The 16,392-nt window shown below is 46.4% G+C and overlaps 1 protein-coding gene across 4 annotated transcripts in view; it reads left to right on the top strand.

Annotated features, from left to right (window-relative positions):
- LOC140629692 (PWWP domain-containing DNA repair factor 3B-like) overlaps positions 1-16,392 on the top strand; it is a 19,409-nt gene extending 3,017 nt beyond the window's left edge. For 2 of the 4 annotated variants that reach the window (XM_072819252.1, XM_072819253.1), the window contains exons 2-4: positions 9,934-10,046; positions 11,748-11,928; positions 12,668-16,392. In XM_072819252.1, coding sequence (XP_072675353.1) covers positions 12,872-14,854 — 1,983 coding nt within the window. In that variant the 5' untranslated portion in view covers positions 9,934-10,046; positions 11,748-11,928; positions 12,668-12,871 and the 3' untranslated portion in view covers positions 14,855-16,392. Of the gene's footprint in view, positions 1-6,347; positions 6,466-9,933; positions 10,047-11,747; positions 11,929-12,667 lie in introns of those variants that run through there. The other 2 variants (XM_072819251.1, XM_072819254.1) reach the window with 2 other exon arrangements.

The raw sequence follows: 16,392 nt of genomic DNA, 5'->3' as shown, positions 1-16,392 counted from the left end.
TTTTGCGTCCCGTTGCTGCTCTGGGGCTACAGCACGTCTTCAGCTACAAGCCATGGTCTCCAGTAGTGCCTGCCTGTCCCAGTACTGCAGAAAATGGTTTGAAGGCTGTGACTGAGGAGGTGGAAGTCCTTTACAAAGTTCTTGTTTTCCATGTAAATTTCAAAACATGTCAATCGAGAAAGGTGCTGCCTCTGGCATTTTGGAGTGCACCTAAGCGTTATGAAATGACAAACCCATTGAAGAGTCCACGCAGACCAGACCAGATGACGGGAACAAGGGTCTGTCCTCGGTAGAGCAAGGGCCAGTAGCTCAACCACGGCTTTCGGGTTCCAAATTGTCAGGGACATTCTGGTTCCCTATGGCTGGCACCGGGACAGGAATCGCGATTTGTCAGAAGCTCCCACTGGGGATTTGGATGATCAGTATAGATACGTGTAAGTGCTGTGGCAGGTCCTGGACCTCCCCGAGCACCCCTTCCCTCACCCTTTCGTCCTTACTAACAGAACCCTGACCCCATTGCACAGACAGGTGAGCGCGTGGCCCAGTCCAGCCCCTGGGCTGGCCGTGATTCGTGTCCCAGATGACGCCGGTGGCATTCCTAGGAAAGCCCCTGGAACTGGAAAGACGCAGCCGGCATTCCCCTTTGATCTTTCCCACTTGCTCCTGCCAGTGATACAGACGCAGTGCCCGTGGCCCTGGAGACAAAAGCCACATTTAAGGAGAGAGGGGCGAGAAGAGAGGAGATCCTGGCTTCCCGAGGTGTAGTACCAGCCCTGGATTATGTATTCCTACCGTGTGTTACCTGGAATAAACAAAGCCCCTGTATGAGCTGCTTGATTCAACAAGCAGGAAGACGCAATTCACGGTGACAGAGCAGCGCATACCTGAAATTTATTTTTGCCCAGCTTGTGTCAGGGGTGGTAGACTATTACCCTAACACCTAAACCCAAACGTGTACAGGGACTCAACTGGTTTATCTCAACTAGTTTATCTATTACTCTTGGCACATTACTGGGAAAGTGACTGGGTCCTCCTGGCAGGCACTATCCATGCACTTCCACAGGGACCCCGGCTGTCAGAAAGTCTGCCACACCCAACGTGGGGCTCCCACGGGAGCCCCGGAGGTGGCCCCCTTGGCAGTTTGCTAGAAGGGGCAAAGAGCACAGAGGTGCACCAGGTACCAGGTGTTTACAAGTTAGGCCTGGCAGTGGCACGCCTCATTTCCGCTTGCCGTCCCATTGCCTGGATCTCAGGCACACGGTCACACGTAACAGCAAGGCAAGCCGGCGAATGATGCCTAGATGGGGCCCAGGAAGAAGAGGAGAGCAAGGATTTAGGTGGCGACCGGGAGGTCCCTGCAACCTGTGCCTTTCTGAAAGTAATGCAAAACTTGACTACGTTGGGTTTTCTTAAAGGGAAACTCACAAAAATGCTCAAAGCACCAACTGACAGTCCAGCATGCCATTAAACGGGGCTGTCCCGCTCGGGGACTGTGAGACACCGAGCTGACTTCTTGACTTCTCTCTCGAAGCCTTGATCACTTTCGTACTATCTTAAAGGCATACCGACAGTATTTGTCTCGTGATATTTTGGATGCCGCTAAGTGAAATAATGCATAAAAACTCGTACGGGCCCTCAGTAATATCCGGGAACCAGTCAAATATTAGTAACAGTATAGCAGCATTACTGTTTCTGATTCATTCTATCGTAATGGTGATCGGCGTTTCGTGTTTATTGTATTGCCATTATTGTGGCCACTTTGTGAGCCACTGGCACACAATTTCCTGAATATCAAACATTGAATGCAAGCCGGTGCCTGCTACATATTTCAAAGCGTAAAAACTAACTGATTTTCATCATCAGGATTAACTGTAACATTTCATTAACAAATGTGGACTTGGGACGGGAAATATATATTTCAAGTACATGAATAACTTAGGGTGTGTCAGACATCACAAGGGCATTTTTACTCTTTTTTTAAATTTATTTTTCCGTGAGAGACAGAGAGAGAGAGAGAGAGAGAGAGAGACAGGCAGAGACACAGGCAGAGGCAGAAGATGAGCACGTGGCTCAGTCCAGCCCATGGGCTGGCCATGATACGTGTCCCAGATGATACTGGTGGCATTGCTAGGAAAGCTTCTGGAACTGGAAAGACGCAGCTGGCACGGATGCAGCTGCATAGGCAGCTCCCATGCAGGGAGCCCGATGTGGGACTCGATTTCGGGACTCCAGGATCACACCGTGGGCCGAAGGCAGGCGCTAAACCGCTGAGCCACCCAGGGATCCCACATTCTTACTGTTTAAGGCAGTGTTTCTCCCAAAGAAGTCAGAGAAGATGATGACGGATGTGTGAATAAACTCGATCAAAAATGCATGCAGTCTGGTTGACCCTTCTTATCTCCTTTTTTTCCCTCCCACTCTCTCTGTTTTCCTTTGGCCTCCATAACTGCATAGTCTCCCGTTATCTCCTTTCATTCTGGCGACTTCTTCTTACCATTGCTAGCTCCTTCTCTTCAAATGAGCCTTCGCATGATGATGTTCCTCAGGACTTGGTTTTACTTGATTCTTTTCTCAATCGATACACGTTCCCTAAATGTTTCCACCTATGTGCATGATTTCAATGGCCATTTACATCAGAGCTTCTCAAAGGGTGGTGCATGGGATCACCGATATATCAGAATCCCTGAAAGGAGAGTGTTTAGTCCAGATTCCTTGGATCTGTCCTAGGCCTGCCCAATCAACCATGTGGGCGTGCACTAGGAATCTGCATTTTCAGTAAATTCTCCAGGTTGCTCTCAAACTTGGAACCACTGTATTAGTCAAGAAGGACCTGACTGTCACAAACAGTGGCAGCTCAATATCTCCATCTGGCGGCTTCATAAAACCACTGTCTTTGTTTTGCAAATGCCCACCAAGGATGTGAGGAAAATATTAAAAATCTGAAAATCAGGAAAGAAATTGGAACAAGGGACTTTAGTGGACCATCTGCTCCATGACTAACCAAGATGAGTTATGACACCTTTTGAGTCATAACAGCTTTTGACTTTTCTAACACCGACCGTGAACTTGTCTGTTTTACACTTGTAAGGAGAAATCAAATTGATACATCTCAGAGGTCCTCCGACTATAGAAAAACACAGGTATTGGATGACTCCTGTCTATAGATCATTTCAGCACGTTGTGATTTCTTACGGCAGTGCCAAGAGGTTTTCAGGAATTTTGAAGTTATCCTTCCAGAGGTTAGCTCATAAAGAACGGTCTACTTTCCAAAAATAACTTAATACAGAGCGCTCTTTGTTAACTTAAGTTCTCCTGTCAAGTCTCTCTTCTAATTATAAAAGCAATAAAGACTCACGATAGGATAATTTTCACAAAATAGAAAATTTACAGAGGAAATGAAATTCATGCTTCATTCCACTACTCAGATGTACTATACGATTTGAAAGTGAGGGATACTATCTGCTTCCATCCTTCTCCCCCCCCTCCCTCTCTCTCTGCCCCCTATATTATTTTCTTTGGACCTTTCACCTTTTGGTGCCTGCCTTGATTTGCTACCAGCTCTGGGCTTTTATTTTTTCCGTCTGTTTTTAATCACACATGTTACTTCTTTCATCTAAGATTTGGAAGCAAATCTTCAATATTTTATTCAGTCCGATCCTTCTTCCATAGTGTCTACTTCGAGTTAACGGTCCAGGCTAAGCCAATGATTTATGTTGTACTTCTGATCCCCTTCCTCATAATGCTCAGCATTTCACTGGTTCCCGTAACTACACCAATATGTTGGGTGAGGGATGACTGATGATGACCATCCAGGGGGTAAGGATAGTCTCTTCAACAAGTGGCTCTGGGACAGCGGTATATCCACGTACAAATGAACAAACTTGGACACTCTAGTCACAGGATACACAAAACGCCTAAACGTGAGAGCTAAAATTATAAAACTCTTAGAATAAAGGATAGCAGTAAACCTCCATGACCTCGGATTTCTTAAACATTAGACCAAAAGCAACAAAAGAAAAAAAAATGGGTAAATTGACGTTCACCAAAATGAAAACAAGCTTTTGCATTAAAAGACACCATCTTTGGGCACCTGGGTGGCTCAATCGGTTACCATCTGCCTTTGGCTCGGGTTGTGGTCCTGGGATTGAGCGCCGCATCGGGCTCCCTGCTCAGCGGAGAGCCTGCTTCTTCTGCTGCTCCTCCTGCTTCTGTTATCTCTCTCTCTCTCTTTCTCTTTTTCTCTCCCTCTCTCTCTCTGTCTCTCTCTCTCTCTGTCTCTCACTCTCTCTCTCAAGTAAATTTGTAAAATCTTTTTTTAAAAGAACAAAAAATAAATGACTATCGAGAGAGAGAGAAAGATATCATAAAGATGGGAGAAAACATTGTCAAATCATATGTCTTTTTAAAAAAGATTTTATTTATTTATTCATGAGAATACGCAGAGAGGAGAGAGAGAGAGGCAGAGACACAGGCAGAGGGAGAAGCAGGTTCCATGCAGGGAGCCTGATGTGGGACTCGATCCCGGGTCTCCAGGATCATGCCCTGGGCTGAAGTTGGCGCTAAACCGCTCAGCCACCCGGGCTGCCCATATGATTTTTTAAAAAGTATTTTATGTATTTATTCATGAGAGTCACGGAGAGAAAGAGGAAGGCAGAGACACAGGCAGAGGGTGAAGCAGGCTCCATACAGGGATCTTGACTTGGGACTCGATCCCAGGACCCCAGGATCACGCCCTGGGCCAAAGGCAGGCACCAAACCGCTGAGCCACCCAGGGTTCCCCTTGCAAATCATATGTCTAGGGAGAGTCTAGCAACCAGAGTATAGAAAGAACCCTTACAACTCCAACCAAATGAAAAAACAAATAAAGATGGGAAAGAGATCTGAGTACGTATTTCCCGAAGGAAGATAAACAAATGGCCAAAAGTCACATGATAATATGCTCAATATTATTAGTCAGTCGGAATTGCAAACCAAAGCCTAACAATAGCTGTTAACGCCCCCTAGAATGTCTAACATTAAGGGGAAACAGTTGGTCTTTCAGAAAGCATCTCTGATTTGAAAAGATTGGCCATGGGTGCTTCCCACTATTTTCCCACCCCTAAAACTACATAGGCTACATACATGGAGGCTCTTGGTGTGCCTCTTCCTCTCCTCTTCACCAAGAACCTTTCGAAAGCCTTCATTCAGGTGGCACACAGTTCTGTGTAAGAGTCCAGCTTGCCCTGCTCTCGTGGATTGCACGTAGAACGAGAGGGCTTTGTCTGGCTCTGGAATCTGGGGTCCATGGCTGTGCTGGGTCTGTCTGGAACCGTCACCTTGTGAGGGCTGATTTGGGGCATCACTTGCCAAATCAGCATTCGGTGACATCGTGTCAGTGGTTTGAATTCGGCCATAATGGTAGTACTTACAACATGGAAATAGGAAAACCCTGGAGCTCGGAACTGCAATCTCCCCTCCCGAAAGCCTGTTCCCAGCACATCACACTGCCCAGGACTGGCCACAGAAGAATTGCCTGGAGCTCATTAACAGGAAACAAGAGCTACATCACAGGGCAGCTCTGTCCCCTGATGTAGATGACAATGAGAGAGGAAGTGTGCGCTGTGTGCCCTTCTGAGAGGAGCCCTACCTCTGGGCTTAGCCTTCATTGGCAGTGTGGTTGCGGCAGTACAAGCTGAGCGCACATCCCAAATGTGAGAGGCTCATCTCTATCTCCCTATTGTCCTCCATCGGGGACATTTTTGGGGACTCGCCTCTCTTCTCAGGAACCACTGGTGTCCCGAAAACCTTGTCAGTACACAGTCGTCCGAGGGTACACTGAGGGTCATTTGGTCTTGTTGCAACCCGAGTTTCTAGTTAAGGCAAATGGACCTCTGACACCCAGGGCCTTTGTCCTGACACGTCTTCTCCTCTTGGGTCATTTTTAATTGACTGAGAGTCCTTGAATCCCACCCACACAAACACACACGGCCTCATGTGTCTTGGCACGTTGAAAGGAGGTCCTTAACGGAACCTGGATCCTAAGCGTGTGTGTGTGTGTGTGTGTGTGTGTGTGTGTGTGTGAAGGGAAGACAGAAGCTGTTATCTTTCCACTTTATTTCTTCCATAACCCATTTTGCAAAAACTCCCCTGCCCTCAGTGCCTTTTCTGAGACCATCAGATATTGTCTTCAATGTTTCATTCATTCATTCACTCACAAACTCATTCATTCATTCACTGGATTGGTCAGGGTGTAATTGACTGAGACCACGATCGACGCTCTGCATCTGAGGAGGTATTAGTACTTCCTGGTTTCCATAGAAAGCGAACATCAGGAAGACCTTTTCTGATGACATTCTGGTTTCCATGACAACTGGGGTAAGCCATTCTTTCCTGGAGACAGAAGAAACATTTAACAAGGATATTTACAGACTGGAGAGATGGAGTACCTGTAGAAACGTCGGACTAGTCAGTGTCTGCTATCAATGTGTGAGTCGTGTGTGTGTTTGTGTGTTGCCAGTGTGTGGGTTTTAGTTGGACTTTAAGAGCTCTAATCCCTCCTGTTTTATCAGAGGGGATGGCAGCTTCTCTTGGGGCTGGGGAGCTTAGGTGACTGAATACCTCTGTCACACCAGGGCCCCTTTCTGCTGTCCTAAGGTGACACCATTGCCCGAGGGCATTGTTACCTGACTTCTTGAAAGCAGGGATCCCCAAATATTCCTCATCATGTACCTCTGCTTGATGATTGTCCCATGAACCCTTAAAGATGTAAGTTGACTCGCTTGCACTGACTTAGAGTCAAGTTATTATGTGTGTGAAATGAGAGGGAGAAAGAAGTCAGCAAATGAGGCAAATGGGTAGGATTGGAAGATCTAATGTGACTCTGTGTAGCCTAGGGGATGATATTGTGCTCACTCTGAGTAGCCGACACACACATGATCTAAGAAACATCTCTAACAGACAAGGTCGGAGCCCACGCTCTGAGGTCTCCTCTTCAGACGTCACGGCTTCTCAGAACCACCGTATCCTCCGTTGCGCTCTCTGGAACTACAAGTGCCCACTCTTCCTGTCATGACACTCTTGCGTCATTGCTCAATTGTACTTTTTTTTTTCTTTTTTGATCTCCAAATGACTCAAGTTCTCTTTCATAAAAATAGGAAGAGAGTGTTGCCTAAAAGTCATGCTGGTTTTCCCTCTTTGCTTTTAAAGCTGTTCTTTTCCCACTGGGTTCTAGAAGTTTAACCATGATGAGCCTAGACCTGTGTGTGTGTGTGTGTGTGTGTGTGAATGTTAGAGAGAGAGGAAGAGAGAGGGAGAGCAGGGAGAGGGACGGAATATATTATGCTTGCAGGTTGGCATCTCAATACACCATCTGATATTTTGGAACATTGTTGCCTATTGTTCCTTCACACATTCAGCAGCCCTTCTCTCTTCTTGGACCGCAGTACAATATATCTTCTGTGGTTAAATATATACATTTTAATAATGAACATTTCCTTTGATCCATAGAAAATGTACCTCAAAGACATTTGCAATGTATTTGCATCGCTTTCTATGCAATGGTTGGTACTGTTTTGCTTGCCTGCTTTTTGTTCACTTACATCCAGGATTTCATTTCATATCACCTTAGAATCTTTGCAAAGTAAGGTTTCGGTGCCTATGTACACGTAAATGTGTCCTCCGTGTAATGTTTTAAAACATTTGAGAAATGATGTCTACCCTCACCACCCACTTCTGTCCTTTTCCTTCCTCTCTTGCCAATGCAACAGTGCCATGACATTTCTGTTTATCATTCTGGACTCTTCTCTTGCATTGACATGTCTTTGTATCCAAAGATGAAGTAGACACCGTTGCTCTCATGTGAATGTGTGCCTTACGGAAAGCGTATTACTTGCGCTTCACTGGTCTCTAGATATATTTTTTTTGGGGGGGGGGGAGTGAATGAATTTTTGTCCTCTGTCAGCACATGAAGGTCTGCATCAGTCCTTGTGTTGGATGCATAACATGCCCTTGTTGGCTTAGATTATCGGTTTGTTAGTCTATTCCCATGGGTAGCAAGCACCTGGCAGACACCCAATGCCGTTATGACAAGCTACGATGCAGTGAGTTGTCTTGTGAATTAGGGCACCTTTTTCTCCTTGTGCACGACACAGGGAAATTAATAGGTTCTGAAATACACACTTTGTCCGCTCGCCGGGCTATCAGTAATTATGGAAGTCTCGCCTGCAGGAAAGACCAGGATGCCCTTGACTTTTTCAGTCCTAAGGCTGTGCATGATTTCATCACTGTTAGAGAGGGAAGTGGAGGTCTCCCTGTGGCAGGTAACAGTGACTGGAGGGGTAACAGAGAATCTCTGGAAGAAAATTGGCCTGCTTGATGGGAGAAACCACCTGAGTTTGCTAAAGGAATGGGACAGAAGTCACTCTAGTCTTAAAATAAGGCCCTGAGGGGAACCTTGATGTTTGTGTCGTCCTTTGCACAAGCACTCATGGTTCTGCTCCTCTGGGCAGCTCTAGAGCTCTTGATGGTGTGTGCCTGCAAGCGTAGTTGCTGTGGTTCCTTCTTTCTTAAGGGAAAATGGGGGGCAGAGTTTGGCAATTTGAATGTGTAGGTGCTCTGAGTGTTGTAGCTGATCATTGGTAGGTGAGAAGCAAGCCTAGTTTTTTTCAGTTCTTTGGTAGAACTGAGGGCGGTTCACGATTTTTCAGTCTGCGCTACTTGCCATTGAAATGTTTATACAAAAATGGTCCACATTTCCAAATAGGTGTGACCTCCATGAGTTTATGAAACTAGTGAGCAACATAAGGGAAAGGTTTGAAGATGCAATTCCCACTCAGTTGCTCTACAAATGGAATGAGGTTAAAAACTTTGACAGGTGGAAAGTTCATGCTGGATTCATGGGGCACTGGAAAGGTGTAACAGTAGGCAAGAACGTGTTTTCTCTCTAAGTGAAATTGCGTGAAATGTGCCTTTATAGCCAAAAGGGGGAACTGCTAACTCGTCCATTCATGGAAATACATGTTTTGGGGACAGTTTAAGGTCACAAAGCCTACAGCTTAAAAGAAGCTCCAAGGTGTGCCTGGGTGGCTCAGTCGGTTGGGGTCAACACTCTTGATTTCAGCTCAGGTTATGATATCAGGGTCATGAGATCGAACCCCGTGTGGGGCTCTGCATTGGGCATGGAGCCTACTTAAGATTCCATCTCCCTCTACCTATGGCCCCGCCTTCCTCCTCCATCTCAGAATGAAAACCACACACACAAAAAGTCCAATAAATAAGCACTGGTTTTAGGGAAGGGATGAGAGGGTGTTGGGGTAAAGATGAGAGAAGTTCTGCCTCTGGGGAGTGGAGGGGTGCAGGAGTCCTATCAAGGACAGTGCCCTTGTTTTGAGACAACACGTTCAGAGGGTTGTTTTCGTTTTTGTTTGGAAGTGATCACAGCCCTCAACGGGGAAAGGAGTTAAGGAACAAAGCTTCCAAAATCATTCTTCCAAAAGTCACGGCGATTGATTGGAGAAATAAATATTCGTTGCCACCACGTTCTCTCATTCCTTAGCCAAGGAGCAAATGGACTAGAGTTAACAGCAGGACTTAAAAATTGAAGCTGGTTCATCTGAGGGTTCTATTTCTTGATGGTCTGGAATTGACCCTGAAGTTACAAATCGTGGAGTTGTTACTTCTACGATTCCCCTTCTGTTTTATTCTATTCATTTTTACTGGGCAGGCATGTTTGGTATGACTGTAAACTAGAATTGTGGATACATGTTCAGATCCAAGCCCTCCGAGAATTGGGGGTCACTTTAATAGTTACTTCAGTGTCATTCAGGGTTCTATTTTTAATACTTGTTCCTGGTGTGCAGAAGAGGATCAACATTTACATGTAATTCCCTCTATCTGTCCCTCTTTCTCTCCAACTGCCACGTGTCTGTCTACACACCCACCTGGATGCACCCTTAGAGGGAAAGAAGAGAGCTGTGCTCCTGTCAGGATGAAAAAATAAGGAAATCATCTGCAACATTATGTGCCAACCCTTCAATGGAAGCTGTTTGGACAGTGGGCCAAAGCACATGGTGAGTAGGCCATGGAGGATTTTATATTTTCATTAAAAACCCTTTCCTTCTGAATGCGTCTCTCAAGGGTGCATCGTTTTGGTAACCGGACAAAATGATTGCAATTGATATTTTGGTTGTCCGCTGCAAGTTACTCCATTAAAGTGCTTCGTAGTTGAACAGATGTACACAAACGTGAATGGGAGAGAATATTCAAATAGGTGCTATGGTTTTTAAAGCCCTTTCTATAGAAAATAGGTTTAAACAGAATTTAAAAGTGCGAGACTCATATATTTGCAGTTCGCATTCCTTCTGGGTGATCAGCTTACTGATCCTTAATGGTTTTCCTACTTTATGGTGTTAAACAGCATTTTAGATTCTCCGTGTGTAATTCCGAGATAAGGAACTGAGACGAGCTGCCCTGGAAGCAACAACATTTGCATGCATGCGTAGAGCAGAAAACATGGATTCCATGCATCAATATCAGGCATCTTGCGTCTCTAACCTCATCACTCTGAGTCTGTGTATGTATCTGTGAGTGTGTGTGTGTCTGTCTTGGGGGTCTGGTTGGAGCTCAGGTGACTCAGGCACTCCTGTTCTGTGTGAGAGACTGGCAGGTCATGCTGCAGGGAGACTGCAGTTGGTTGAGTTACCTGTTTTTCCTTCTCCTCTCTGTTCTGTGTCCTCACCCGACACCCGTGATCTAAGAGCCAGTACACTGAGTTCTGTAAAGCAGAGGACACAATACCTGCATGATCATACATTCTGGCAAGAAAGGGTTTGTGCAGGCTGGGCCCAAAGTCTGTGTCATTAGTCATCATACGTTTCATATTGTAGCTAGGAGTATGTGTGAACAAAGTCCTGCATACATGTGTTTTCTTAGGGAAATAATCTGTTGTAAATCAAAGCGTACCATTTGAAACCGATACTGGATGAACTAAAATCTGTAAGCGAACTGTGATACGTAATTGAACAGTATATGTGGAAAAGTAGAACCCATTAACAGGTATTTCCTGACGGGTCGGAAGGGGGATTGAGAGAACAACTGCATTTTCTGCATGACACACATCTAAAAGTTTGAAATGTATTTAAATGAAGTTTTTAAATGTCAGGGAAACCGCATTGCAAAAAGTGATTCACAAAACTGATGCAAAAAATCAGATTCCCACGAAACAGTGATCCCATACTGCTCTTGAGTGAAGAAATACAGTGCTAGGCATATGTGCACGCGTGTGTAGATGGCGCATTGGGAACATGCGCTGAACGCTCACACCATCATGTTGACAGTAAGCATCTATCATGTATTGCCCCCGTGTATACCCCTCTGCATGGTTTTTCTCTTCACAATTTTACTTTAGAAACACCAACACACACTTACATAATAGACACCGTTTTGTTGCGCGCGCACACACACACACACACACACACAACGCTGCTACTACTAAATCCTTGCATTTAAGACGGACAAAAAGGCTATTATGAAAGCTGTAGTAGTGGCCATGGTTCTGAAATAGGAGGACCAGCCTAAACTAAACAGGTTAACATGGAAATATTTTTGAAATTCAAACGAAGGAAGCAGAGAGACAGGTCTACATTCCAAATGAGATGTAACTAACATTTCTGCTTCAGAATAGCCTGTATTCCAGAGCTGGGGAAGGGAAAATGATGACTCCATCCCCATTTCGTTGACTTAATTTCCCATCTGCCTTTCTGATTTTCTAGATTAACATTAGAGGTACGTACGTCCTGGGTATCTACATTTGAGGCCATTTGATCCCTGGAAGGACTGTGCACCTCAGAGGCACAGAGCAGAGGAAAGGGTCTGCCGGACAAGCAGTTGGAACGTGTGAACCAACAGGTGCCGCGAAAAGACTCACGCCTCCCTCGATCTACGTGCTGTTTTGTAAGACGTTCCTATTTTACTAAACATTTCACTTGCAGTCATTTCATGTTGACATTTGGAGTGTGGCTTATTCCGCTCCTCGCTCTACAGCCATCTCTTTCCGAAAATTTAGCTCTGGGGGCGGGGAGGGGGGTGGGCAACAGCCTTTTGAGCCACCGTAGTGCAATGCAAAAGGGCAGGTCAAGCCAATGGCCCATGCCTGTAGCAATCCTTATGAAGGATGGCACCAGTAACCACCAGGATGATCTTCGTGAACCTCTGGATTCTAAGCTCATGCTCTTGAACCCAAGATTGGGCTGGCTGGCATTCAGGGTCTGTAGGCTGGAGATCGTCCCTGGCTTCCTTGGGTGCACAGGGTGGCATCAGCGCCCCCCAGAAAATAAGGACCGAGTGAAGCATCCCCCCAGGATGAGCCCCAGGGAGCACAAAAGGCACAAGACGGCCAATAACACAAATGAGATCTGGAAAACGACACCCGCCTCCCCACACAGATGCTCTTTAATACGGAGTGGCAACAAGCAGGGCAAGAAGTTGGGTATGGAAGGTTAAAAAACTCCTCAGGTATCTTCTGTATGTTCCCCGATACTTGCCTTGTATTTACCCCCCCTATCTGACACACAAACTCGTTATAGTTCTTTGTTTTATCTCCTTTCAATTCTCAGTGACCGATGTTCTTCTACGTTCACAAAAGTAATTTTTTCTCCTAATGGTTTTCTTCTCTTCCTTTTCCACCTTCCAGTGTTCTCCTATACAGTCCGTTCCGTGACTCTGGGAGACTCAGGTGAAGAAGGAGGGTCCACACAAGCAGTAAACCCTTTGTGGCCCGAGGGCAAAAGGCGTGCTGAAGGACATTGTTTTAGGGAAGATGTGCCGTGCCTGTGTGTCTGACGGCCAGAACCCTCAACCTCTATTAGTCACCTCTTGAGAGGACACCCAAATCACAATGGATGCTGAGTATGTCCTGTGCAACTGGAAAGGCCACTTGTGGCCAGCAAGGGTTTTGTCCAGATCCGGGGTCTCACCAAGAAATAAGAGGAAAGGAGCACTTTCTCTAGAAGTTGAAATACTCTCGGTAGATGAAAAAATGAAAGTGAAAAGCACAGACGTAAAGATCCTAAACGAGTCTCAGATTGAATCCATTACCTCCTTGCTAACAGCCCAGTCGAAGGCCAGTGTCCCAGCGGGACAGGAAGTGCCTTACAGAAACGCTCTTTCAGTGGCATTGGAGATTCTGAAGGAGAGAGCAGATGTGCGCCCAGCAGGAGCATCGGATGATCCAGAGACCACTACACCGTCCCGAAGGGGACCAAGAAAGCGATCTCTTAAAGACTACCGGAAGGCCAAAGGGATCTTACTGAGGCGTCTCAGGAAACGCAGAAACCTCAAATCGCGGCTGGTGCATTCTCGGAGACAGGATGCCCCAGATGGCGGCCAATCACAGGCACACACAACCCTCACTCCCCTTCCAAGGAAAAGGCAAGCAAAGTCCTCACCAAGCTCCAGCAGGCGCCCGAACTTACCGTCACTTTCAGAAGATGGTGGTGAGAAAGAGGGCAAGGAAAAGAGGGACACCTCAAGAGTTAGGTCTTTGCATCGCATAGCCAAGGAGGCGGGTACCGGGGCTGAAGATGGAGGCATCCTTCCATCTCCGCCACCAGGTTTCAACCTCACTGTGCCCGAGGAGGCTCCGAAAGAAGAGGCACCTGACACCCACGCAAAGACCCCGGATGCCTCCTCTGAGCGCTCTGCCTCCTCCGGGAATGTTGAGGACCACGGAGAGGGTCCCTGGGAGCCAGGCATGGAAGGTGCGGCAGCCTCCTCCAGCGCCCCTAACCTGAGGCCGCGTTGTTCACTCCGTCTGGCAAACAGGAGAAGGAAGCTGCAGGTACCAGAGTTTGAGAAAGGGCTGCAGGAATCTCGACCTTCGGCCAGCTCAAAGGCTGTGAACCCCACCACTGCTATTAAGAAGGATGTCAGCCAGGAAATGGGACAACTGACCAGCACGCTTTCTCCACAGGAGCCTTGTCCCATTGAAGGAGGAATGATGGTCTGGTTTAAATTTCAAAATCACCCCTTTTGGCCAGCGGTGGTAAAGAGCGTCAGCCAAGCAGAGCAGACTGCAAGGGTGCTTTTGATTGAGGCAAACATGCACGCTGAAATGAGTGGCATTCGAGTTCCTCTTCGAAGATTAAAGCCCCTGGACTGCAAAGAGAAAGAAACACTGATGAAGAGAGCCAGGAAAATGTACGAGCAAAGTGTGAACTGGTGTTTCTCCCTGATTTCTCACTACAGAGAAGGGCTCACTTGTGGGTCTTTTGCAGGCTCCTTCCTGGACTATTATGCTGCTGACGTCAGTTACCCAGTTAGGAAAGCCATCCAGGACGGGGATCTGGAGGCTGACTTCCCAAAGGTCAATTATGCCGACCTGGAGGATTCTGAGGAGGAGACCTCCGTGGGCGGGAAGAGGCCCCGCAAGAAGATTCTCCCTGACCGGATGAGGGCTGCTCGGGACCGAGCCAACCAGAGGCTCGTGGACTTCATCGTGAAAACGAAGGGGGCCGATCACCACCTTCTGGACATTGTCAAAGGCAGGAAACAGTCCAGGTGGCTGACATCGTTTCTGAATTCCAACAGGTACACGCTCTGCGTTGAAACATACCTGGAGGATGAAGACCAGTTGGATGTCGTGGTGGGACATTTACAAGAAATCTACAAACAAATAGACAAGAAGAGGCTGACTCTGGCAAGGGACGACAAAGTGAGTTTTGTTCTGGAAGTTCTTCTGCCAGAAGCAATCATTTGTTCAATTGCTGCACTTGACGGATTAGGTTATAAGGAGGCAGAAGAAAAGTACCTACGGGGCCCACCCGTGCATTACCGAGAAAAAGAGCTGTTTGATAAAAATATCTTAAAGAAAATGCGATAGAGATCGGCACCAAGGGGCAAAGCTAATAAGTAAGCCCTCCTGTGCCCACACTGCAGCAGGGAGACCTCTCATTGCCTGTCTGTATGCAATGCGGGATCCTTCCATTCTCTATGCCATGTACATACGTTCTAGGAGTTTGAGACCCCGGGAACATGCTGGGTTCATTTTGGATCCATCTGTGGCACTTGTGCGTAGCACGGCCACCATCGTTTCTAGTTCCCAAACGCCTCGCAAACTAATTTGATAAAAAAAAATACTGCAGACAGTCGTACTTCTCTCTACTTACTTGGTTGTGTCATTGTCTACATGTTTTTTAAGCTTGCTTTGGAGAGCACTTCATATTTTAAATACGGGACGCACGATCTCTTATGACGTGAAAGAGCCCTGGTGTCAGACATGAAGCAACAATCGCTTTTAAAGTGTAAGATGGATTTTCGCAGAAACATCACATGGATTTCTCACTCTCTCTGTGACACCTCGGTGTAAATGACTGCATTCGTTCTTAGGAAAATTCCTTGAATTTGATCCTCCATGCTTATCTGTGTGGACGAAAAGCCCTGAGGGGTGATGCCAACGGCACAGATGTTTGCCATATACTGTCACTACCTTCTCATGGTTCCTGGAAATGCTGTCTGGAACCCATAGTTAATGACTGGTCATCTGCGTGTAGTCCACATGGGAGTGAACGACATCTCAATGTGCGGTGAACATTTTGTCGGCCTGTGCGAGACTGTGACCTCTACACTTGCCTGAGATTCCACTTAGGGAAGCAGTTCTTGCTCAGTGGCTAAGTGGTTTCCTAAAACAAACAGGCTCCTAGCTGTCTTCCTGACTGATGGGATGCTTTGCATGTAGTGGCTTATTCCTCTGTGGAAGACAACTAATCAGACACACAGTTTAGCGATTTTAGACCTAGCTGGAGTCCAGGTTCACTGCTGGGAGCCCATCTAAGTGGCACACATTGTAGGAAAGCATGCACTTTGTTCTGGAACTGTGTCCCCTAAGACGCAGTCATCTATCTCAAACCAAGCCAGCGCTCTCTTTTGATTTATTCACTGGCTAGCCCTGACAGGTTCCGGCAGTAATATATGCAGGCTGGTAAGTCATTCCAGGCTGTGTGAGCAATAAATGGACCGGGATCTGGGAACCAGAAATGAGCTACAGAAAAGCCTCCATTTGGCTAACTGTGGCTGTTGTCAGGGTACAATGAAACGTGTGTAACTAAAAGATAAACCCTGAAGCCTATGAATTGTTATCTTAACTTGAAAGTGAGGATAGTAACTTTAGGAAAGTAAGAGATTTTGAGGAAAAAAAATGTTAGAAAAGCTAGTTTGCTTTTAAAATGTGATGTGGAAATGAGCACTATTGGTCTGACATGAACCCGAGTGCATTTCTATTCTTAGAGGGAGTCAGCTGTCACTCACAGGTCTATGTTATGTGTTCACACGGCCATGTGATTTGTGTGAATGTGTGTGTAAAATTTGCAAGAGTTAGCTGTTTTGATTCCCAATAAAACGTTGTGCCTTTCACTTTGAGCT

This window comes from Canis lupus (assembly GCF_048164855.1).
Source record: "Canis lupus baileyi chromosome X unlocalized genomic scaffold, mCanLup2.hap1 SUPER_X_unloc_3, whole genome shotgun sequence".
Lineage (NCBI taxonomy): Eukaryota > Metazoa > Chordata > Mammalia > Carnivora > Canidae > Canis > Canis lupus.
Note: the sequence above shows the minus strand (reverse complement) of the source record. Positions and strands in the feature narration are given on the sequence as shown.